This window comes from Colletotrichum truncatum, assembly GCF_014235925.2.
Source record: "Colletotrichum truncatum strain CMES1059 chromosome Unknown Contig_0003, whole genome shotgun sequence".
Classification (NCBI taxonomy): domain Eukaryota; kingdom Fungi; phylum Ascomycota; class Sordariomycetes; order Glomerellales; family Glomerellaceae; genus Colletotrichum; species Colletotrichum truncatum.
The window spans coordinates 2,597,207-2,621,232 of record NW_027222400.1 but is presented as its reverse complement, the minus strand read 5'-3'; the positions used below and the strand labels follow the sequence as shown (position 1 = coordinate 2,621,232).

General features: G+C 53.5%; 10 protein-coding genes across 10 annotated transcripts; 6 read left to right on the top strand and 4 right to left on the bottom strand.

Moving 5' to 3' along the window:
- Positions 1–4: 4 nt before the first annotated feature.
- Positions 5–2,374, bottom strand: CTRU02_205617 (peptidase family M3 protein; the record flags this gene model as incomplete). The annotated part of the gene is made up of 1 exon (XM_036727611.1): positions 5–2,374. One exon carries the CDS (start codon positions 2,372–2,374, stop codon positions 5–7), a length of 2,370 nt encoding a protein of 789 aa, XP_036580567.1.
- Positions 2,375–2,720: 346 nt separating this feature from the next.
- CTRU02_205616 (mitochondrial protein) lies at positions 2,721–3,587 on the top strand (the record flags this gene model as incomplete). The annotated part of the gene is made up of 3 exons (XM_036727610.1): positions 2,721–2,747; positions 2,808–2,897; positions 2,955–3,587. The coding sequence occupies 3 exons, from the start codon at positions 2,721–2,723 to the stop codon at positions 3,585–3,587; spliced, it is 750 nt and encodes a 249-aa protein (XP_036580566.1).
- Positions 3,588–3,920: 333 nt separating this feature from the next.
- On the bottom strand, positions 3,921–6,425 carry CTRU02_205615 (tRNA dihydrouridine synthase; the record flags this gene model as incomplete). Its single annotated transcript, XM_070204581.1, has 4 exons — positions 3,921–5,014; positions 5,065–5,209; positions 5,546–5,682; positions 5,978–6,425. 4 exons carry the CDS (start codon positions 6,423–6,425, stop codon positions 3,921–3,923), a joined length of 1,824 nt encoding a protein of 607 aa, XP_070061685.1.
- Positions 6,426–7,229: 804 nt separating this feature from the next.
- CTRU02_205614 (inorganic pyrophosphatase) lies at positions 7,230–8,804 on the top strand (the record flags this gene model as incomplete). The annotated part of the gene is made up of 5 exons (XM_036727608.1): positions 7,230–7,811; positions 7,900–8,052; positions 8,108–8,451; positions 8,507–8,590; positions 8,663–8,804. The coding sequence occupies 5 exons, from the start codon at positions 7,230–7,232 to the stop codon at positions 8,802–8,804; spliced, it is 1,305 nt and encodes a 434-aa protein (XP_036580564.1).
- A 451-nt stretch (positions 8,805–9,255) lies between these two features.
- On the bottom strand, positions 9,256–9,607 carry CTRU02_205613 (mitochondrial 54S ribosomal protein mL53; the record flags this gene model as incomplete). The annotated part of the gene is made up of 2 exons (XM_036727607.1): positions 9,256–9,368; positions 9,427–9,607. 2 exons carry the CDS (start codon positions 9,605–9,607, stop codon positions 9,256–9,258), a joined length of 294 nt encoding a protein of 97 aa, XP_036580563.1.
- A 408-nt stretch (positions 9,608–10,015) lies between these two features.
- CTRU02_205612 (SEC20 domain protein) lies at positions 10,016–11,337 on the top strand (the record flags this gene model as incomplete). The annotated part of the gene is made up of 2 exons (XM_036727606.1): positions 10,016–10,329; positions 10,407–11,337. 2 exons carry the CDS (start codon positions 10,016–10,018, stop codon positions 11,335–11,337), a joined length of 1,245 nt encoding a protein of 414 aa, XP_036580562.1.
- A 3,135-nt stretch (positions 11,338–14,472) lies between these two features.
- Positions 14,473–15,186, top strand: CTRU02_205611 (uncharacterized protein; the record flags this gene model as incomplete). Its single annotated transcript, XM_036727605.1, has 2 exons — positions 14,473–14,652; positions 14,773–15,186. The coding sequence occupies 2 exons, from the start codon at positions 14,473–14,475 to the stop codon at positions 15,184–15,186; spliced, it is 594 nt and encodes a 197-aa protein (XP_036580561.1).
- A 428-nt stretch (positions 15,187–15,614) lies between these two features.
- CTRU02_205610 (apaf1-interacting protein) lies at positions 15,615–16,709 on the bottom strand (the record flags this gene model as incomplete). Its single annotated transcript, XM_036727604.1, has 3 exons — positions 15,615–15,708; positions 15,841–16,356; positions 16,558–16,709. The coding sequence occupies 3 exons, from the start codon at positions 16,707–16,709 to the stop codon at positions 15,615–15,617; spliced, it is 762 nt and encodes a 253-aa protein (XP_036580560.1).
- Positions 16,710–18,637: 1,928 nt separating this feature from the next.
- CTRU02_205609 (calnexin precursor) lies at positions 18,638–20,649 on the top strand (the record flags this gene model as incomplete). Its single annotated transcript, XM_036727603.1, has 4 exons — positions 18,638–18,769; positions 18,960–19,239; positions 19,305–20,089; positions 20,149–20,649. The coding sequence occupies 4 exons, from the start codon at positions 18,638–18,640 to the stop codon at positions 20,647–20,649; spliced, it is 1,698 nt and encodes a 565-aa protein (XP_036580559.1).
- Positions 20,650–21,500: 851 nt separating this feature from the next.
- On the top strand, positions 21,501–23,271 carry CTRU02_205608 (methylmalonate-semialdehyde dehydrogenase; the record flags this gene model as incomplete). The annotated part of the gene is made up of 2 exons (XM_036727602.1): positions 21,501–22,164; positions 22,217–23,271. The coding sequence occupies 2 exons, from the start codon at positions 21,501–21,503 to the stop codon at positions 23,269–23,271; spliced, it is 1,719 nt and encodes a 572-aa protein (XP_036580558.1).
- Positions 23,272–24,026: the final 755 nt, after the last annotated feature.

Genomic DNA, 24,026 nt, shown 5'->3' with positions numbered 1-24,026 from the left:
CACCTCAAGCGTGATCGTCTTTGATGCCCCAGCTACCAACGAGCGCCATGGCCTTATCGTCACCCTTGGCGAGGCGATCATCTTGCAGCGTGTCTGCCAGACATTGCCATGGATCGCGGCTGCCACCCCACTTCAAGAGGTTCTCCTTGAGCCGCTCGCCGTTGGCCCGATCCAACGCCTTACCGTCCGCGCCTGCGGAGAAAACGACTCTCCAGACACGCTCGGCTAGAACACGATCGAAAACGTAGCTGTAGTAGGTGCTGCCGTACCCGTGGAGGTGACCGAAGAAGCCCTGCCAGCAGGTGCCTGGGGGGTCGGGTCCACCCTGAGCGTATTGCTTCTGCAGGTTGTGGTAGACTGTCGTCGAGTTGAAGGAGGGATCAGCCACTTCAGGGGAATGGTAGGCCTGATCAAGCAGGGAGAGGAGGATTTGGTTCTCAGTGTCAACGCCCTCAAATCGCTTAGCTAGGCGGATTCTCTCCGCAACCATCTGGTAGGGAAGTGGCTCGTCTGTCTTCCAGTGGCGTGCAAACAATCCTAGCACTGACGGGTCGGCAGCGAAGTGCTCCATCAGCGTAGACGGGAGCTCCGCAAAATCTGTTGCGCATCTGGTGCCAGCAACGTTCTGAAACTTGGTACGAGCGAGGATGGAGTGGATGGCATGGCCCATTTCATGGAAAAGAGTCTCGACCTGGTAGTAAGACAAAAGCGCCGGCGCTGAGCTGCTCGCATCATGCTTCGGAAAGTCACAGACCAGGGCAATGGTAGGCAGTTGCATCAGGACGCCATCCTGCTGCAAGCTCTCCATACCGTCGTTGGCAGCTTGCTCTGCCCTATCAAACTTGGGCATGCCAGACGAGTTGTTGTGCAAGTCCTCCGCGGCCTCCTGGATTTCGTAGGGAGCGATTGCTCGGGAGCACCGCACTGTAAAGTGGGCAGGGTTAGGGGACTTGTCCTCTCTGAAAAACAGGTCGCAATACAGGACAGCAATCAACTCTCCCGTGTCAGTGACGACGTCCAATCGTCGGACGTCCTCGTGCCATGTCTCACCTGGCTGTGACTCTCTAGGCTTAAAGGATATGCCATACAGACGGGTGAACAGCCTTGACATGCCCTGCATGACAGTTCCGATCGAGAAGAAGGATGGAAGATGATCAGGGTGGCGGACGGGAAGTCTCATCTCAGCGCGCACCCCGTCCATAAGGAAATCCTTGTCCCATGGGTGAACCTGAGTAGCAGTGCTGTCAAGACGAGTCTGCTTCAGCTTTAAGAGGTCCGCCATTTCCTCCTGCACAATGGGTGTGTTGTACTTCTGCAGCGCGTGAAGAAACTGCAACACCGCGCTGGGAGACTTGGCCATCATCCTGTCTTTCAATGAGAGGTGAGCATAGCTCGAGAAACCGGCCAGGTTCGCCAACTCTGATCGAAGCTTCAGCATAGTCTCCAGTAAGTGGATAGTCTGCTTCGATGCAGTGCGCATCGCGGTAAAAACTTCTTTCCGCGTGTTTTCGTCCTTGACGCTTCGGAGCGCGGCCTGGGCTTCAGGTCCAGTAGTAGGGAGGCGCAACTTGCCCCTCATTGTGAGTGCTCGGGCGATTCCTGGATACAACCCGTAAAAACTCGAGGATGGCAGCACGACTTCTCTCTTTGCGGGAGCCATGTCAGAGACAAACATAGACCCGACTTCACTTATCTGCTGCGAGAGGTCCACGAATCGATCTCGTTCTTGTTGGGGTAGGTCGACAGCTGACTTGGTGAAGTCCAACTTCAATATCTCCGCAACCGTTCTTTCCTCCTCTGACCAAGATGCAACAACGTCTGGATTATCCATGGCTTTAACGAGTTGGTCACTCAACCCAGTCATGGTGTTTAGCTGGTTCATATACTGGTATACCAGAGACCAAGCCCCCGCAGCTGCTTGTTGAAACTTCGGATCAGGATGCGTCATTCTGACAAAGTCAGATAGATCAAGAACTCTGCAGAGCAGATCGCTTAGACGATCCAGATCCTTAACAATGGCCTGGTATTCAGATATAATCGACGCATGAAGGACTCGGTGGACAATCCTTTGAGCCTTGTCTAAGCTTCGACGGGCGAAAATGTAGAAGCCATTCGGGCTGGTGAGGTATCGGTTCTTGAACAAGCCAACGCTGGGTCCTTCTGCTTTGAATGCTTTCATAGCACGGGAAGGGGAGTCGAAGAGCTCGCGGAGGATCGCATCGTCAGTATTTCTACCCGGGGGTGCATGATCGGCGGGGAGGCTCGAGGAAGCAGCGCGGGACACGGCGGCCATCCACCGGCGCTGTTGGCCACTGGAAGCTTGTCTAACACATTGTGTGCAGACCCAGAGGCCGCGGCTTGGGGATTTGAACATTATGAATAGCTCGACGACGCTTCGATCATAACTACAGGCTGAGGCAACAAGTAGAACCGCAAATGCAGGGAAAGGAAAGTTGGCAGACTTAACCTTGGATCAAGCGTCGGAAACTGGGGAAATGTCTGGGTAAGGGAGAAATGTCGGCAACGCGATTAGCTGCGTAACCGGGACGTGGACCGGACTTTTTGTGCAAGGGTGTGCAGTGCATAATCGAATTCCCGAGCTCCGGAAATAGCCGCACCGTGGGCCTAGAGGCTTTGCCTGCTTGTGCATCATTCATGACATTCAAATAATTCTCGCGAGACCAAGACCCAATTCCCTCAATCGACCAATTGAGTGGACCATGGCTGCTAGAGTGTTGCTACAACGGGTACGTTCTTTTCCATCATCAATTTCGTATTTTATTTGACCACTGACGTGAAATTAATAGCGCGCCGCGCCGTTGGCAGCGACCGTTCTGATGGGAGGATTCGCCCTGGCTCCCCGAACCGTCCACGCTGAAGCTCCTGAGACCAGCCAGGTACGTGCGAATGCGACGCAGGCCATCGGCAGACATGCAGTACTAATCCAGCCGCAGGCCAAGAAGCCCATCTACGATGAACCGGAGCTTCCCCCGACCAGCGGAACCCTTCCTCCTCCGATTCCCCGGACCGAGCAGCCCCCTCTGGCCGAGGAACCCTCCAAACCCAGAGGCCCTACGCCCACTGAGCGTCTCGCCGTCCAGATCGGCAAGGCGCGCCTGGGCCTGTACCAGTACGCCATAGGTGCCGAGGATGCTGTCAACCGGACGATGGATCGTGCTTTCAACCTTGAGCAGTCTTTTACCAGCACGATTGCCTCCCTGGCTCCTCCGCGTGAGAGCGGCGAGCAGCTGATGCCGGGCGCCATCTATGTCCTCGTTGCCGCCATGGCAGGCAGCATCATCACCCGCAACCGAAGCATCCTGCTCCGCGCCACCGCGCCGCTGGCTCTCGGTATCACCGCCGGCTGGACTGTCCTGCCCATCACCATGGGTAACGTATCCAACCTTGCCTGGAAGTACGAGCAGCGCTTCCCCGTCGTCGCCCAGGGACACCTCAAGCTCCGCGAGAACATCGAGAACAGCTGGAGGGCGGCCAAGATTCACAGCCAGATTGGTGTACGATATGTTGATGAGAAGGTTACGGATGCTCGTGAGTCCGTTGAAGACTGGGTGAAGAAGGGCAAATAAAAAGGAAGGTTGGGACTGTATCATAGAAGCAGAAGCGAACAGAGTCGCATCTGACGGTTCCTTTGTAATTCACACAATTTTAACATCTTGAAGTCATGTTCGAGAAAATAAATTGCTCAGCCAATTTCAGATGTTTACTGATATATATATATATATATATATATATATATATATATGCGAAGTCTACGTATAAAAAAGGCCAAAGTTACCTTTTGGTTTTTTTTCCCCTTCGGCCTGACTCCCGAATGGATATCGTTTCGCTATGCTCTGTACCAACTTCTCCGAACGCCATTGATGCAAACCCCTCCGGTATTATATGTCGAAAGCCCCATCTTACGTTTGGAGGGGAACAGATGCTTGCTGCTTGTCAGCAGGAACAGTGACGCCTCTTTCAGACTTCTTTCGGGGCGCCTGACTGGATCTGTTTCCCGTCATCTTGCCTCCAGCCGCCATGGCGCTCGGGTTGGACATCTTGCCCGCCTTCCCCGTCTTTTCCGGATCGATGCCCTTGTTTATGTCTGTCTGCTGAGCGAGCTCCATGAGATCCTCAAGACCAAGCGCGCGACACACTTGAGTATAGGTCTTGCACTGATTCATCTTCTGGTACATTCCACTTTTCCCAGGAACAATCTGACAAAGCAAGTATTTAGTGTTGCCGAACTTGTTGTCGACCTCCAATGCATACTTAATGTATGCTGCAGCGACCTCTTCCCAACCTGCGACGCCGCCGTCTTCTTTCGATCTGAAACAGCTCGAATTTGCCTCAGCGGCGGTTGCAATCATGGCACCATCAACACCGTACTCTTTAATAAGGTCCACCGCATGGTCTCGGCTTTCGACATCACCGTTCATGATGCAGGCGACCCCGGCATCATGGCACACGCCTGCCACCATCCGAAGCTGCTCGCGAATCGCACGTTCTCTAGGCCGCATAGGAGTGGTGCGGCAGTGAATCGTAAGACCGGTGATGCCGGTGGCGCAAAGCTTTCGCACAAGAGCCTCGGTCTGTTCTGGAGTATCGAGGAGACGGATTTTGACGCTAATGCCGATTTCGAACTCGGGCATGATGTTAGCTACAAGAGCCTCTAGGATTGCGCAGAGCTTGTCAGGCGTTTTCAGCAGCGCCGCGCCCATTCCTCCACTGATACTGAAGGGTTTGGGGCAACCGGCGTTGACATCTATGCCGGACACATCAGCAGCGACAAGTCTCGCTGCCTGAACCGCCAGGTCCGGGTCGGCCGTTCCGATCTGAAAGATCAGCTTTCCAGCCTCTTTCTCCGGGTGTGTGCTGAAGACTACGGCTTCAGGAATCGTCTTCGGGGGGTTCTTCTGGCCGAAGGAAGGAATCTTGGTCCAGTCGATAGTGTTGGTGACAGGGTTGACTCGGCGCGTAGTGCCAATCATAGCTTTGTCGACGGTTTCGGGACCTAAAGATTTGTAAGTTAAAATAAGGAGTGCCTGGTGGTTTGCGACTCACCCCAGACCAAGTCTGCGCCGTAGTGCAAAGCCAGGAGGCGAGATGGAAGTTCGCCGGAGCGAACCATGGGCGCAAGAACGATCTTGCCCCTGTAGTCGACCCCTCGGCGGGGGATGGGGACTTTCTTGATTTCGGATCCCATGGTCTTGAACAGCGTGCGAACGGACATGACAAGACAAGAAAAATACACTACATAGCTTTCAACAACAGAAATGCGAGTATTTGATGGGAGGGTCACTCATGCGGCGATGCCTTGACGGGTTAGCAACAGAAAGTATCTAATGGGACTTTATCGATAAGCTTTTACTGGACATATCCCCACTTATTATTTTTCTATGTCAGGTTCATGCATTTGCCGCTATACCCTTATCATGCTCCCTCCTCGCTTTGGGCAGCTCAATTTCGACGACCCATGGATAATGCAGTGCTAATTCGCCTGGTGCGCTTTCAATCGCAGCGTTGACGAACAGTGTCTGCTCACCGTGCTTGAGCGGATGCGGGTCTCCTTCACAATGACTTGCTTTGTAACACATCTCAGCAGAATACCGTCTCGCCATTCTCTTTTTGACTTCTGCTTTCCCTTGTGAATCTGCCATTTGCAACTTGAGGTCACGACAGCTGGCAATGGGTAGAATCTCTCTAATTCCGCTCGCCTTTTCATGTCGGTCGGTTGATCCATCGTTCCAAGTTACTAACTGGGCACCCCAACTCTCATGAATATGACCACAGCAGTGTAACCGGGGCCGGGCACGTTCAACGGCTGCTAGCAAATCTGGACACCCTGCCCTTGGGTTAGCTTTCGAATAGTCCAGGAGGCCTAGGGCCGGGCCGTGTGTGATGACTACGTCCACTCTTTCTGGAATGTCAAAATCATGGCCTTCTTCGAAACGGTATTGGAAGCCCCAAAACCCACCAGCGTGGGGAGTGTACGGGCTAGCATATACAGTCAGGCGAGCACCGTTGGTGAGAGTGAATATGTGAAGTCCTTGTTGGTCGAGCAAAACAATTCCCGCATCGCTTGCTGCCTCAAACAGACGGTGAGCGTCTCCCGGAGCACCATACTTTCTGGCAAAATCTTTGCCTTTCGAGTCCGCATACTGTTGTCGCACCTGGTCAATCTTTCTCTGAAACTGGGGTATGTCCAGGGAGAAGTCATGATTGCCAGGCACAATCAATTTGAGAGGGGCCTTGATGCTGCTAAGGTTCTTGATCACGGACCGGTATTCGTCTAGTTTAGACTCGTTTGTCAAGTCACCGCAATGGATAGCCACATCCGCCTCTTGTTCATACTCGAGTTGCCGTCCATGAGTGTCTGAAATAACAAGAAGCCGGGTCTTGACGGTATCAGCTTCGGATATCATTATAGTATCTCGTTCAGTAGCCGGACTTCTAGATCTGAACGGGTAAAGATTTTTCCTTCTCTCCGATGAAACGTGACAAGGAAGCTGGTTGTTGTTGAGATGGTGAACTTCTGTAAGAAGTCTGTTGTCGAACCTCGGGACAGCTTGACTTCTGATGCGACAACTAGTCTAGGAATGGCAAAACACTCTATGGGCGAACTGTTAGACGACAATCATCTCAAAGTTCTCGCCGGCGAAAATCACTTCTAGCCAACTTATAGTCCAGACGATGCTGATGGATAACCAGTTGAAGTTGACATCATGGTCACCTCATGCGGCTGTTGCAATTGACCCCCTTGTTAGCTCCTATGCTTGATATAGTCATGTCAATTCATGGACCCAACAATGAACATGGTGAAGCTGCTCCGGCCATGGAGGGGTAAGGAGGGGCAGGTTGCAGGGGTTGGGCGACTGAGCCACGGTGAGGCGTAAAGAATTTTTTTCGGCAAGGTTGCTGTCGCGACAGAGGGGAGAGAGACAGAAAAGGTTCTCCCGGTTTCTCCCTGGCTCCGTGTCAGCAGCTACTACCACCCCGATTGCCGCGAGTACCCAAGGTGAGCTCCGGAGACCCTCTGACAGTTGATGACCTGACCGGCTTCGGCCCTCGTCTTAGCGTCTTGCGCAACTCTTCCCCAATGAACCTCGGGTCAAGCCTGAGAGACTGACTTGACTTAGCTGGAAGACGCCTCTGTAACAGAGTTTAAACACCCCCTAATTCCTGGCACTTCCCCTTCTCTTCCCTCCTTTTCAGGACACTTTGTATACATGCAGCTCCCACGAGGCATTAAGCTGCAGCCGTCCCTCACCAAGACACCTGTCAGCACTGCTGTTCCTTCACTGCGGCCTCTTGGTCTTCGCGTACCTTCCGCCCGACCCAGCCCCCGTTCCACCTTCTCACCTCTGTCCCCGATTCAGGCCCCGTACCGGGCCAATCACTCAGCAACCCTGGCGGCACACATCAAGCTAACAGCCGGGCCTGCTACCCCTCCCCCTCCATCCCTCCTTGCATCATCCGCCAACCGCACCCCTCCTCCTCCATCACAAACTGGTGCAGCGGATATTAAAAGCAAAATTCCCTCCCAACGCACCGCACAGATTGCCCGCCACTTCTCTACCATCTCCAAAGACTCTGACCCTAGCCTGCATCACCAACCAGACGCAGCAATGGCTTCCCAGTACTCCGTCCGCAAGGTCGGTGCTCCCAACACCCTCGAGCACCGCGTCTACATCGAGAAGGATGGCGTTCCCGTCTCCCCCTTCCACGATATTCCCCTGTACGCCAACGCCGAGCAGACCATCCTGAACATGGTCGTCGAGATCCCTCGCTGGACCAACGCCAAGCTTGAGGTATGATTGATCTCTTATCCCATCTTCAGTCTAGTTTAGATGTTTTTTGTTGCACCTACCAACAGAAGAACTCTATTGAGCACATTGAACATGTGGCACTGACCGACACCTTTCATCACAGATCTCCAAGGAGGAACTCCTCAACCCCATCAAGCAGGACATCAAGAAGGGCAAGCTCCGCTACGTCCGCAACTGCTTCCCCCACAAGGGCTACCTCTGGAACTACGGTGCCTTCCCCCAGGTACGATTCCGCTGCCTAAACTGTCGCAGGTAAACTTGTCTAACCCGCCTTCCAGACCTGGGAGGACCCCAATGCCATTCACCCCGAGACTAAGGCCAAGGGTGACAACGACCCGCTCGATGTCTGCGAGATCGGTGAGCTTGTTGGCTACACCGGACAGGTCAAGCAGGTCAAGGTCCTCGGTGTCATGGCCCTCCTTGACGAGGAGGAGACTGACTGGAAGGTCATTGTCATCGACGTGAACGACCCCTTGGCTCCTAAGCTCAACGACGTTGAGGACGTCGAGCGTCACCTGCCCGGTCTTCTCCGTGCCACCAACGAGTGGTTCCGCATCTACAAGATCCCTGACGGAAAGCCCGAGAACCAGTTTGCCTTCACTGGCGAGTGCAAGAACAAGAGGTTAGCTACAACGTTTTTCCGACACTTCGCGCATGATAGCTAACAAATCCCGCAGCTACGCTATGGACGTTGTCCGTGAGTGCGCCGAGGCTTGGGAGAGACTCATCACCGGCAAGACCGCGGCCGGCTCTGTCTCCACGTAAGTTGACCATCACGCCATAGCTTGGCAAGCCAATCGAGAGAGAACTTGGAAACTAACACCTTCACACAGTGCCAACGTCACCGTCAACCAGTCCCCCGCCCGCATCAGTGCTGAGCAGCTTCCCCCTCTGCCCCAGCACCAGGAGCTCCCTGCTGAGAAGATTGATGCTTCCATTGACAAGTGGTTCTTCATCAGCGGTGCCTCCGCATAAGCGCGCTCCATGTCGTCTTGACTTGGTACCGTGAAATGTCTCTGTAGTCGGTGGTTTCTTGGAATATCGGTCGCTGTTATTAGTAGAAATAGTCGTACACGAAGCCGAAGCCAACGGCCCAGAGGCATCATCTTTAAAATACCAAAAAGTAAAAAAGTACCTCACATCGAAATAATATGGCCCAGTGTTTTACTATGCATTTGAAGATGAGCTGGGAATGAGTCGCCTGGGCAGGGTTTCTTTTGCATCCAAAGGCTCTATATACAGGCCAGTGTCAGCCAGTGTCATCTTCATAATGACTGCCTCTTCCTCTCGTACATGCTACACTTTTGAGCCGCCAATTATATTTCAATCGGAATATCCCTAAGGATATTGTTCGTATCCGTCCCATAAAAACGCCGTACCGTACATGCAAATGCCATAATAATACACAATTGTCGCATTTCACCGCTTAGTCGGTCAAGTCAGCCTGCTTCTGCAGACCTCTGGAGTGTCGGTCAACCTCCTCGATAAGCCCCTTGATTCCCATACGTTCGCAGTCGAGGTTCATCTCCTTGCCGTCCTCTGGGAAGCTAATTAGTCACTGATCGTCAGGCAAATATCAACGGCACGGGAAACGTACTGAACTTAACATAAAGAGAGGGAGGCTCCGTCGACGTCCTTGGGAGAAGTGTGGTGTTGATCGTCATGCCAGTCGAGCGGGCCGTGGGGGGGATAAAGGAGAGGAAGAGCCGAGCAGACCTGGCTGAAGGAGAGAAGGGGTTGAATTTTGTGGTAATCTCGGTCATGAACTTGGTAATCATCTTGGGCTAATGGGTGCAAGGACGCGTGCCTTGCGGTATCAATTGAGTGCTGCGGGTGTCGTGAAGGTTCGTCGGCAGTCTGCGTGCGAGCTTAAAAGGCTATGTCGAATATGGTCTGCGTTTCGCAAAGACGTGAAGCTGTCGCCAAAAATTTGGGTCGCGTGGCTCGTGTTCGGGAAGCGGGAGCTTGGACGCCGCGAGTTGTGGCTTGACACCTCTTTAATAGGAATATCGGTATATCGGGGTTAAGGGACGTTTCCAACGGAATCCCACCACACATTTCGTCACCGGTAAAGGCCAGCTTTACCCCCTACCGAAAGACCAGGGACACACTTTCTTGCAGCACCAACTATTAATTTCTCGAACACCAAATCATACGTGAACTTCAAGGAATAAGCGAGTACAAGTATGTCTTTCGAGGGTCTGCAGGAGCGGCTGACAGCCCTGCAAGAGACCACGTCTCAGCTGAAGGAGCTTATCGAAAGGCTCCAGAACCTCAAGTTTCAACCTGGCTCTGTGCCGTTAGGAACAGATGAGGACAGTAGTGTCAGTGCAGAACTGAGCTCAGAGATCAGTCAGATATTGAGGGAAGAGGAGGACGAATTAGAGCTCTTGGGGGAGGAGATTGAGGATCTCAGGGCCGGCCGACCAGGAAGCGAAGCCGAGCATACAAAGACCCGTCTTAAGGATGGCCTGGACCGGTTGAGGCAAGAACTCAAGAGGTGAGGAGGCTATGAATTCTACGGCATGAATATATTAAGAATTGGTGGGTTTTGGTTGCTGACTGGTCTGCACACAGCTCCCGAGTCACCTTCCGCAAAGCACAACTGGCAGCGAAACACAACCTGTCCCAGGCGCAGCGCCTTGAGCGTGAGCTTCTGCTGCAGTCATACTCCCAGCCAGTCTCCGAAGCATCCTCTCCTTTACTCGGTGCCCAAAAGGCACAATTGCCCGATGTCGTCCGGCATCGACATGTTCACCAGACCCGGGACAGCCATAATGCTAGCTCGTTGACGGAGGACGACAAACAGACGGTCGGAGCGAGCAGTAATGTGACAAGCGCTCTTCGACGGACGCACGATTTGATTGCGGCGGAGCTCGCGCGCAGCGAGTTTGCGCACCAAACGTTGACGGAGTCATCGGCGGCACTGGCACAGCTCAACGAGTCATACGGCTCTCTCGATACTATGCTAGCAAGTTCGAAAGACCTGTTGGGCACGTTGCTACGATCTCAGAAGAGCGATACGTGGTATCTACAGACCGCGCTTTACATGCTGATGGCAACGGGCGCGTGGCTGCTGTTCCGAAGGTTACTGTACGGGCCTCTATGGTGGCTGCTTTGGCTGCCATTGCGGCTGATGTTCAATATCACCATTGGCAGTGGCGGAGCAGTGGTCAAGTATGCTGGTTCCGGAGGGAAGGCATCGGAGTCGGCCGTGGCCGATAAGGCCAAGGTTGATGTCGAGGGTCTACCGGATGATTCGCTGCCTACCATCAACGTACGGGAGCCGCAGCGATCGGCAGCAGCCGGTGGAGATCCCGAGTCTTTCGTAGAGAAGGTGGGTAAGATTGTGGAGGAGATGCCGGCAGAGATCGGCGAGGAGTCGATCGTTGAAAACGACAGTGATGTTGAAGGGAAGCTTGCTGGTGAGGTTGAAGCTGACCAGACCGTCAGCGATGAAACAAGGCAAGGGGTGCAGGAGGAAGTCAGGCAGCGAGATGAGCTGTAATGAGCCGATGAGAGGTAGCATCACATTGTTTGAATGGGACGTCCGATAGTCTCAGTAGAAGAAGAAACATTATCACATGGATAATTGCCTAGATGGTCTTCGTTTTACATGGTTCCAGCCGAGGCCTTACAACTTGGGCGGATGGCGTGAGTTTCTGTTCTGATTCTTTAAATCCGACATTCCATTGAGGCCAGCCGTACAAGAAGAGAAATTTGGTAAGGAGAAATGACGTTCCTACAAGTCTTACCTCTAATATTTTTGTTTTCTTTTTTCTGGCACATGTGATCCGCTCTCCCAAGCTTATTCCAACAGATCTCAAGCGTCGTTGGAATACCCTTCCTGAGGGCTGAGGAGCGACTAGCCAGTTAGAAGCTGTGGAGTCAGCGCAGGGGTTGGCGCATCTTTGCTGCCCCAGTTCGCATTGAAGCCCAGTGCAAGGGAGGGAAAAGGAGGAGTTGAAGGGCTTAGCGTTCCGAATGATGGAGGACGGCATGACGTGGTGAAATTTCCGACCCATGGGCCAGACAGGCAAGGAGGCAGCGGCCCATGCGACCGACAGATACCATTTCGGCTTTTCCGTTTGGTAAGACTGTTACTCAAACGTGCAGTATAGTTTTGGTCATATCAAAGGTGAAGAAGAGAGACTCTCGTGACACTAGTGAACTGGAGAACAACCACTCTTTTCTTGCCAATTCTTTACGATGCCACCAGTAGAGCGCTGCGGGCCGACATGGTGCATCGCCACACGCGACGCTTCCTTGCGGGCGGGTCGGTGGCTCGTATGAGCCTGCCGGCACGGCTTTTATGTCTTAGAGGTGGCACTATATGGGAAAGATGGAGATCGTAGATCGAGGACAAAGTGATGTGGTGGATGGGCATCTCGTATTTATGCACTTCGTACGAAATCCTGTGAGGCGAAGTTGACAGACCAGTTGGATTTTGGGCACTTCCTTTCGCCGCAACGGACGCCAACACTTAGTGGTGTCAGTGCTAAGTGCAAAAGACACCGCGTCCCAAGTACTACCCTCCATCTTTCTAATGCATAGTAGCCAACCTAGTTTTCTCGTGTAAGTCCCCGTTGTGTTGCTATTGATTAACGGGGGGCGGCAGATGAAAATGATCGACCGTCGGTCGGGAGTACAGTAAGAAAGTGAGACTCACCAGCATTAGTTTGTTTGGGCGGGTGCTCATGCCGTCCCTGCTAGAAACCGTTACTAATTGTTGTTCGAATCAATTCCAGGTCTCAAGGTGCCTCAGGGGAGTACTCCCAGTGGGCTGATGGGGAGCAAGTCACCAATGCTGCTCGAGGGCTAGCCGAGGACGTCATCGTCGAAACTAGGGGAAGAACCTAACGGCAGTCGATTCATTGACGCCGCCTTGGAGTTACTACTCATTTTGGGCTCCTTGAACGTTCCGATATTTGACATGGCCAGGTATTGGTCTCCGCTTGCCAGGGGGGAAGCGGTGGCCGTCAAAGCTGGCTTTGCTCGTCAGGCACTGAGCGACTGCGTAGCGGAAAACAGAGTGGCGCTCCAGCGCCCAGCGCTTTGTCTAGTCGACAGGTCAACAGTGTTGTCGGTTGGGGCTTTGAAACAAGGCCTAGTGCTCAGCCAATGGTAGGGTACCATTTAATAAAACCCTGCGTCGTCCGAGAAGACGTGCATGGTTCGTGTCACGGTCAGTGAGGTGATCTATTCTATTCCTCTGTTCATTAGGCGGTTGCTTTGCTGTCAACCCAACTTTGTCTGATGTTCGTCTGCACATGTTCATCCTCAGCTCCTATCGTGGCTAATGGGATTTTTGGCACTAGCCTGCCGCTATCATCTAGGGTCAGAGAGGTCAAGCCCTTTGAAAGATAGTGCGCAAACAAACCAAGGGTTTGATGGAGCCGTGGCAAGGTTCTATTGAGGCCTCGACAAAAACAAGAGTGGAATACGAACAGACCACCAGACCAACTGCCCTCCACACTGATGTAATGTTAGATATCCGGCAAAGTCCTCTCGATGGGGACAACACAACGGACTAACGAGCGATGATTGGTGGTCTTGGAGTGGACTAGAGTCGTTAATGGACAAAGATCAGAAGGAAAAACTGCAATCTTAAAATTGGATTAAACAGTTGGCTTAGCTCCACTTGGACAGGCGTCCTGACGAGTCACAGGGGAGCAGCATCTTTTTTTTTCCCTTGAATGGGCAGCTAGGTAGGAAAGTGCGAACAGGGGGTGTTATTGGACAGTGGCTTGCCAATGGTTCCCACCTTGCAACCATTAAGGTGATGGGAAGTATCTTCTCACAAAATTCCTACGATGAGGTACCTTAGCTCAGGTGCCTTCTATGCTGGGTAGACCCGTCCAGGGGCAGGTCCCAATGTTTCCCCGGACGCGGCGCGATCCAATTCGATCGTCAGTCAACTTTAGTGTGGCTCCCCTTTATTTTCGCTTGTGTTTGGCTTTTGCACCTCTGCCCACAACAATCAGGACTGGGCAACGGGCTCGAGGTCAAGTCACAAGTCACCTTGGACTGAGAAGAGAGAGGCTTTTCTCGCCCCTTCCGGCTTGGCTCCTGCCGCTGTCGCTGGACATGTTGGCGCTTCGCAAAGAATCTTTCCAGGTCCCCACCACGCCTCTGAGCCCACGCCTCAAAACCCTGTCTATCCACCCCGGATACCGCCCTTGCGTGCAGACACAAGCGTGTCCCCAGCCTACCGACACGAAAATACTAACGACCAAGTTGGAGGGGTGGGCGTGAACCAAGGGAAGCTACGAGAAGTAGAAGGAGCGGCACGCTCCAGTTCGAGGCTAATCATAGTATGGCACCTGGGGCGGACCTTGGCTTCCCAGGTTGTCACCTCCAGGCAGGGCACGATCCTAGTCGATGTCCCGTCCGGAGAGCTGGGTATGAATTTGTGTTTTTCTGTTCGATGCCACACGCACGGCATGCTATTATAAACCCACCTCCAGTCCATCCACACTTCATCCCATTCCCCTCCTCTTCTCTCCCTTCCCTCTCCAGCCCTCGCTCTACGCTCGTTGCTTGACGCCTGTTTCAACCACTCTCGTTGTGTGTTCGACTACCAATTACTCCTATTCTTAATACACCCGTGTAATACTTGACGCACCAATAAACACCAGCCAAAATGCGCTTCACCTCCATCCTCGTTGCCGGCGTTCTCGCCGTTGTTGCCAGCGCTCAGTCGTCTGCCGCCACTCCTACCGCCAGCGTCGATGCGGCTCAGTCCTCCGAACAGGCTGCCACCCTCAAGTGTCTTGAGGGCTGCCCTGCCACCGACTTGGTCTGCAAGTCGAAGTGTGTTCCTGTACGTTGGATCCCTCCTACTGGTTTTTAGAGTAGGATATGTTGCCTCGCGCGAGGCGTACAAGGCTTCAGTTTGTATGAAAAGCAAGTCCAAGACACTAACACGTGGTTCCCCTTATAGGTTCCCAGCCCCAACGAATCCCAGGTCAACAAGACCACCGAGTGTGTTGCCAAGTGTGACCAGGGTGACGGCAGCGCTGCTGCTACCGAGAGGTTCCGCGTGTGCCGTGACGGCTGCATTGCCCAGTACTATTACAGCAGCGGCGGTACCCCCGCTGCTACCGGTGGCTCTGGCTCTGGCTCCGGCTCCGGCTCCGGTTCCGGCTCTGGTTCTGGCAACTCCGCTGCTGCCACCGCTACAGGCTCTGGCGCTGCTGCTACTGCATCTGGCTCTGCTACCGGCGCTGCTGCCTCCGGCTCGGCCACCGGCTCTGGTGCTGCCGCTAGCGGGACTACCGCCCCTAACGCTGCTCCTGTCCTTGCTGGCTCCGCTACTTTCGGTGTCATCGGTGTCATCGCCGCTGCCCTGCTGTAAATGGGAATGATTTTCATATGAGATTTGAAAAAGGGGGGGTTGGATTGAATGATCTTTGAGCTGATGGATAGATACCACTTGGGCGGTGTTGACTGTATATGTAGTCAATAATGAACGAGCAGACTATATGGATATGCGTAATGTACTTGTCAGTGAGGATTCTTTCCCGTTGCGATTCAATATTCGTCTCAATCCCTGTGCAACAATTGAAGATATTTAAATCGACGCGGAGTTGAATGAGCTGCAGCATACGGCATCCCTTGATGAGATACTTCCATACACGTACTTCAGCAATGAAAAATAGCTAGGCCTCTGCCTTCACTATACCCCGCAATCTTGACCACTAAGTGATTATGGTTGTTTGTGTGCAAGAAACAGAGCAATGCAAGGGGCTGAGATTTGAATCATTTTTATTTCCCATGATATTTCTAGCTCCTGGTAGGCTGAACCACTGGAATGTCGCTGATCCATGGGATGCCCAACTGCTTCATCTCGACAGCCAACTGGAACAGGTAGTCCAAGCTAACATTCATCGTTAGCCAGCGATCACTTTCTTTTTCCCCATGAGACATGGAAGATTAGGCAAGAGGAGGTATGCATCAGGGTGTCTATCAAAAATGTGAGATCGGGAAGGGGGGATCTGCCTTGACTCACCTCTCGCACTGAGTCTTAGCCTTGTGGACGTTGTCACCCCAGACATAAACACCATGTCTGCGGACGAGCACAGCGTAGGTGTCGGGATACTTATCCATGGCTTCCTCCAGAAATTCAGTGAGGTCCTCCTCGTGTGCTGTGTTCTCGATAACGGGGATGCGGAGCGTGTCGTGGTATCCGAGGTTGCCCTGCTTCTGGAATCCTTTGCCGAAACCCTTGATCTGCTCGATGTTGTTGATCTCGAAGAGCTTGTCATTACCGGGTCCCTTGCCCTCGAGGATGAGAGTCACGAGGACGGCCCAGTGCGAGTGCGTGTGGATGCAGCAGCCGGCACCCCGGCGGGTGAAGGCGGCGAGAAAGAGCGGGGTGCACTGGGATGGCTTGTAAGAAGGCGGGGAGCGGAGGTAGACGCGGTTCTTGAGAGACGCTTCTTGGGCTGCGAGGGATAAGACATAGATGTCCTGGGCCTTCATGAGCTCCTTTTGAACGCCTGAGGGGGCGATATAGACGAGGTCGCTAGAAGGGTGTAAGTGTAAGCCGCCATGTTTGTTTGTGAATGAGATGATTCGTGTAAGTGTTTATGTGAGTTTGATTGCTTCTTTTACCGAGAACAATAGAGCAAATAGGGGGGCCACATAGTCACTGAAAGAAGAGTTGCCACTATTGGAAAGCTTGACGTTCCACCAAGGGCAGTAAGACAGGAGAGATTTCAATTACCCATCACGAATGGAAGCACCGCCGCCGGTGCCCGTGACCCAACCGAGGTGCCAGAATTTCGCACAGAGCGAGGGGATAAGGTTAGCAGGGTGCTCCGGGTTGCTGGAGGTGACGAGTTGGTCGGGGTTCTCGATTTCACTGGCGGACGCCATGGTGGGCTGTTGCTGTGAGATGAGGCTTGGGAGGAGTCGCGGGGTAGAGGTGTGTGTGAGCAGGGGGGCCAAAAGAAGCAAGGAATATGAGATCCAACCGCTGAAGAGACGAGATTTGGAAGATCGGGAGGAATAAGTGAAGGAATAGCTGTGAGACAATCTCTTGCTGATTGGGTTTCTCAAGTTGTTCTCTCACTCGCCATTATCAGGCTGTAAGTCGCTCAGAACCACGGAAATTTTCTGTTAGCCACTTGCATGTGAGGCTCAATTGGCCAGTGACACCTCACGGCTTCCCCACATGGCAAAAGCACGCAAGCACTTCCCGTTTCCTCGCTACGTGTCTCCTTATTGGCTGGCTAAGTCAATCATCGCCTATGGGTCTTTAGCTCCTCTTTTTCACCAGAGGAACCACGACGAAGCATACTACTAAGGCAATGAGGACTGTACAGTGAGCTTAAAAGCCGAAGGTTGGAGGGGGCATATGCGAATGGACAGTTGAGGCACTAAGCGGCTAATGCGACAAACTGGCGAGGCACCGGCAGCTAATCCCGTTGAGGCTGAGTTGGTGCTGTGCAACTGTTGCGAAAGGACACCTAATCATTTTCAACGGGCTGATAGGTGAGGTGCACCACGTTTCTATTTACGGGTGGAGACTTGCACCTCGCCTGGGATATGAGGTCGGACAAAGAGGAGCAGCTAACTTCGTGAGATTGATAGCAATAAGTCCGATTGAATGAATGACTCCGGGGGAGATTAAAATCGCCCAATCCGTTTACCCAAAACAGCATCTGGGCCTGTCAGCCGTTGAGACGCTGAAACTTTCCCGAGATCGCATTACAGTCTGGTATCAAGCGTGGGCCGAGGCATTTCTGGGCTTTCAAGTCTTATGTCGACTGCATAATCTTATACCTCTCAAGGTTTCTCAAATAGAATCCTGCCAGAACCCCCCCTTACTCATCTAACCCTCAATGCATTAGGTCCAAGACAGCTCGGGACCGGCCGTCGTATTACTAGCTACCTTAGTAGGTAGGGGCTGAAGCAGACTGAGCGACATGCAGAGTGCGGATAGTTGGGAGCCATGTTCCATGTTTTAGCCAACTACCAGCAGTGTAAGGCGAGCAGAGCAGACAGACTGAGCACGGTGTCTGGACCGAACCGGACTGAACGAGGTTTGGAAGCTCATCGAAGCACCATGAATTTCCCCTCCTTCCCTTCATTGTTAGCACATTGTGGATCCCCCTAGCCAAGGGCCCCATCTCAAAGGCACTGGCTTGGCCGTGCCCCCGCACTTTTTCCAGCCAGTAAGCTGCCACATTACAGGAAGGAGCCCACTGTAAAAGGTACCATAGCGCTGCGTTCAATCGCATTGGTGCATAGGTGCGGTGAGCAGCTGCCTCACCCGCCTGTGAATTATAGGTGAACGCTCCCCCGACGACCCCTGAACTGTAAGGTGAGGTGCTGCACGGCAACTGATGGCCCCCTAGCACTCCTACTGTGGACAGGTAGGCTTCCCCAATTTTTTTTTATCCCAGTGAAATACATTGCCCCGAGAGGCGATAGCTCCCTACCTGGCCTTTTCTAGGTGCAGCTGTTTGCCGGTACCTTACGCAAAAAAAGGACACGTTGAGCACAACCGCGCCTGCACCTGCTGGTACGCTCCTGCCTCACGGACTGATAAATCCGTCTCCCTCACCTCGCCCCATTCCTTCTTCCGAAACTTATTTTCCTCTCCTTGGGAAATTCCTCAGCAGACAATTCTCCTCCATCATCTACGCGTTGGGAGTAACTGACTTTGTCATTCAATTGACAATTCTTCTCACCGTATCTACCTGAGCTACCGAGCTTTAGGTGTTATTTATCCAATCCTCTCTTCTTCTATACCCGGTCTACCAATCTCTTGCTGTTGCAAGCTCGATAACTCGCCCATCATGAAGTTCAACGCTGCTGCGTTGTCCGCCGCGGCTCTGCTCGCTGGTGGCGCCTATGCCGACGAGGCTCAGAAGGTTCTGAGCGAGGAGAAGACCTCTACCGCGGCTGCTGCCAAGCTGCCTACCTTCACTGTAAGCTCTTTTCTCCCAAGTTTTGTCTTTGTTGCTGCCATCACCTCTCGACACCTCACGGCCAGCATTCTATCTACTTAACGCACGGGGTCAATGCACGCGACAGTCACGGGCTGTCTGGGCAAAGCTTCTCCGCATCTATCCTTTCACTCAAAAAGTAGAAAGTTGCTGACAAAGGTTTTTTTCCCAGCCCACCTCCCTCAAGGCTCCTTTCCTTGAGCAGTTCACCGACGACTGGGAGACCAGATGGAACCCTTCCCACGCCAAGAAGGACAGCAAGGACGAGGAGGAATGGGCCTACGTCGGCGAGTGGGCTGTCGAGGAGCCCAAGGTCTACAAGGGCATGGAGGGTGACAAGGGTCTTGTTGTCAAGAACCCTGCTGCTCACCACGCCATCTCGGCCAAGTTCCCCAAGAAGATTGACAACAAGGGCAAGACTCTCGTTGTTCAGTATGAGGTTAAGCTTCAGAGTAAGTCTCCTGGCAATTGTGCGACCCTCAATTGACACGAGAATACTAACATTTCATTCTTTCAGACGGCCTCGAGTGCGGTGGTGCTTACATGAAGCTCCTCCGTGACAACAAGGCTCTTCACCAGGAGGAGTTCTCTAACACTACTCCCTACGTGATCATGTTTGGTCCCGACAAGTGCGGCCACACCAACAAGGTTCACTTCATCTTCAACCACAAGAACCCCAAGACTGGCGAGTACGAGGAGAAGCACCTGTCTTCCCCTCCCACCGCTCGCATTGTGAAGACCACTGAGCTGTACACCCTCATTGTCCACCCCAACAACACCTACATCATTCAGCAGAACGGCGAGCAGGTCAAGACCGGCTCCCTTCTTGAGGACTTTACCCCTGCCGTTAACCCTCCCAAGGAGATTGACGACCCCAAGGACACCAAGCCCGATGACTGGGTTGACGAGGCCCGCATCGCTGACCCCGAGGCCAAGAAGCCCGAGGACTGGGATGAGGAGGCTCCCTTCGAGATCATCGACGAGGAGGCTACTAAGCCCGAGGACTGGCTCGAGGATGAGCCCCTGACCATTGCCGACCCTGAGGCCCAGAAGCCTGAGGACTGGGATGATGAGGAGGATGGCGACTGGGTTGCGCCTACTGTCCCTAACCCCAAGTGCTCCGAGGCCTCTGGTTGCGGTCCCTGGAAGAAGCCCATGAAGAAGAACCCCGACTACAAGGGCAAGTGGACCGCCCCCTACATCGACAACCCCGCCTACAAGGGCGTCTGGGCTCCTCGCAAGATTAAGAACCCTGACTACTACGAGGACAAGACTCCTGCCAACTTCGAGCCCATGGGAGCTGTAAGTTTAACCCAATTGATTCCAGTTAGTACCCAGTATGCTAACGCACATCACAACAGATTGGCTTCGAGATCTGGACCATGCAGAACGACATCCTCTTCGACAACATCTACATTGGACACTCTGTTGAGGACGCTGCCAAGCTTGCCGAGGAGACCTTCAAGGAGAAGCACCCCCTTGAGCAGCTCGCCGAGCTGAACGACAAGCCCAAGGAGTCTGAGAAGCCCAAGTCCCCCAGCGACCTGAAGTTCCTCGATGACCCCGTCCACTTCATCAAGGAGAAGCTTGACCTCTTCATCACCATCGCCCAGAAGGACCCCATCCAGGCCATCAAGTTCGTCCCTGAGGTCGCTGGTGGTATTGGTGCTGTCCTGGTCACCCTTATTGCCGTCATTGTCGGTCTTGCCAGCTCTGGCAGCGCTCCCCCTGCCGCCAAGAAGGCTGCTGCCGACGTCAAGGACAAGGCTAAGGATGTTAAGGACAAGGCTTCCAAGGCTGTCGCGTCTGGCGCCGACACTGCCAAGGAGGCTACCAAGCGCAACACCAGAAGCTCCTCGTAGACGAGAGTGGCTCAAGGTGGAAATGTGAATTAGCTCGCTTTCTCTCTCATACTACCGGCGGAAAAAAAATGGGCCATGGAATCTTGTCTGAATCAGAACACCAGGCTATTATTAAGGACGGAGATGAACACAGATGCTGCTTTCTTTTTTTTAGTTGGCCTCCCTCACTAAATGTCTGTTTTGGCCATTTGAGGGTCAAGCAGAGAAGCATGGCGAAGGTGTATTCTAGGTAGCAAATGAAAAAAAAAAAAGGATTGACCAATACCTGCTTTATATTTCGACTTAATGTGAGTACCACTTGTGTCATGCTTGATGATATAATCAATCGCGCGGGGAAATCGTGGCATCTGGGAGTTTGAGCTGCGTTGCGTTGGTGGTCAAGGTTGGTGGCCCACCCGTTAGCTCTGCGCTTAACTACGGGCCATGGTGATACGCTGTTTACGCCGTTTACGCCGCGGCTCCGCCTACAAGTTTCCCGCCGCACTGCGTCCACCTGATTATGGTGGCTTCTTGCACGGATCCCCTCGGTATAAGGCGGCATTGGGGCCGGCTTCGGCAGGGGGAGCTTTGGGGAATTCGGCAGGGATCAGTGTGAGCGTTATCTTACCCCACCCCAACCTTTCCCCACACTCTTGGAGCTCGCCGTGTTCCCTTGGGCTTTATAAGGGACTACGATGTCGCTCTACTCCGACTCCCGCTTGTGTGGCTGGTCATTGGTTCTTGTTACGGACGAACAGACTGAGTAGTGCAGCACTATCTGTTTCTAGTCAATCAATTGTGTCCTCCTAGACATCCCTTCTTACTCTCTCCCTCCCTCTCTTTCCCTCTCCTCTCTCTTCTTCTCCGTTACAATGCGTCGAGCCATCTCTCGAGGCATCACCACCGGCGTCAGCCGTACTTCTGGAGCATCTCTCGCCCGCTCATCTCTCCTGTCGTCAACAGCCATGTCATCTTCGTCTAGACTTCCTGCCGTTGCGGCTAGGAGGATACATGCCACGGCGCAGCACCTCAATGCTGCCCTCGCCTCGACGGCCGAATCCTACCCCAAGACGCACGAGAAGATTGCAAAGCCTGAGGACACACCCTATTTCCTGGACAACCAGTTCGTCGCTTCCAATGCTACGGACTTCATTGACTTGCACGACCCGGCCACCAACAATCTGGTCACCCGTGTACCCCAGATGACAACCGAAGAGCTCCAGGGCGCTGTGGCGTCGGCTGAGAAGGCGTTCCCCAAGTGGCGCGCCATGAGCGTGCTCGCCCGTCAGCAGATTATGTTCAAGTTCGTTGCGCTGATTCGTGAGAACTGGGACCGTCTGGCAGCGAGCATTACCCTCGAGCAGGGTAAGACGTTCGCCGATGCCCGAGGCGATGTGCTTCGTGGCCTGCAAGTTGCCGAAGCCGCCTGCGGTGCACCGGAGCTCCTGAAGGGTGAGGTGTTGGAGGTTGCCAAGGATATGGAGACGAGAAGCTACCGTGAGCCATTGGGCGTCGTGGCTGCGATTTGCCCTTTTAGTAAGTGTCATTTTGGAGAGCTGTTGAGAACAAGTGAGGCTGACTGTTGTAGACTTCCCCGCCATGATTCCCCTTTGGTGTATCCCCATCGCCACCGTCACCGGAAACACCCTCATCCTTAAGCCCTCCGAGCGTGATCCCGGCGCAGCCATGATCCTTGCGGAACTTGTCCAGAAGGCTGGCTTCCCCGAGGGTGTGGTCAACGTCGTGCACGGCGCCCACAAGACGGTAGACTTCATCCTGGAAGACCCCGTCATTAAGGCCGTCAGCTTCGTCGGTGGCAACAAGGCCGGCGAGTACATCTTCAACAAGGGCTCTGCCCACGGCAAGCGTGTACAGGCCAACCTGGGCGCCAAGAACCACGCCGCAGTGTTGCCCGACTGTAACAAAAACCACTTCCTCAACAGCGTCGTCGGTGCCGCTTTCGGTGCCGCCGGCCAGCGCTGCATGGCCCTCAGCACCCTCGTCATGGTCGGCGAGACCAAGGAGTGGCTCCCCGAGCTGGCTGAGATGGCCAAGAAACTCAAGGTTGACGGCGGCTTCGAGGAAGGCGCGGATCTTGGTCCCGTCATCTCCCCTCAGAGCAAGCAGCGCATCGAGAGCCTGATCCAGAGCGCCGAGGAAGAGGGCGCAACCATTCTGCTTGACGGCCGTGGCTACAAGCCCGCCAAGTACCCCAACGGCAACTGGGTTGCCCCTACTATCATCTCTAATGTCACTCCCGACATGCGCTGCTACCGTGAGGAGATCTTTGGGCCAGTTCTGGTCTGCCTGAATGTTGAGACGCTTGACGAGGCCATTGCCTTGATTAACAAGAACGAATACGGCAACGGCACTGCTATCTTCACCCGTTCTGGTGCTACTGGCGAGACCTTCCGCCGCAACATCGAGGCCGGGCAGATCGGCATTAACGTTCCTATTCCTGTACCTCTGCCGATGTTCTCCTTCACCGGCAACAAGAAGAGTATCGCTGGTGGCGGCGCCAACACCTTTTACGGAAAGCCCGGCATTAACTTCTACACTCAGCAGAAGACCGTCACTGCCTTGTGGCAGAGCGCTGACGCTATCTCTCAAAGGGCCGATGTCTCTATGCCTACGCACTCTTAGGCCTGTTCTGGAGATATTTGCCAACCAGGCCCGTTCCGATCGGCTTTCCGCCCGGGTGGGGCCGTGCCTGGGATGCGGGCCGGATAGCAGAGACTTGATTTTTGGCGATTGATGGTATTTGATTTTGAGTCACACGAGCAAATGGAGTTTGTCTGACGGGTTAACGAGGAAACTGGCTGGGCTGAAAAGGACATGTCAGGTCGATTCAAAAGGATCAAGGTACATTTTGAAACGTTTGAAACAGATGGGGCACGTACGATATATGAAGTTGAGATTGGCTGGGATTTGCAGAGTAGCCAGATATGAAAATGAAGCATCTATCTACATGAATGGAAAACCAACGTGCGCGCGCGACTCCTTGTTTGCATTTTTCTTCTTGAAACAGCGCGAAAGCAAGGTCCGGTGCAACTGGAAACCTGCATCAAGCCCAAACGGCCGCCCATCTTAGTAATGCGGTGGTCTCGGTATCCATCCATATTCTCATTTGGCAGCTCAGACGACGGACGCATCTCGACTCCTCAGAAGCACTCTCATCAATAAGACAACGCCAGCGCCCAGAAACAGATAGCCGCCCCAGCCGCCGTACGTGCCCAGTGTTTTTCAATTACAAGATTCGCTGCTCGTCGTCTTTTCGTAGTGTAGTGTACTTTTGAGCTGCGTTGCGTCTAGCGTCTGCTCGTAGACATCAATCGATTTGGTCACACATGAACTCAACACACACTTAATCGTTTCCTTGTCTTGCGGCATCTTCTTTT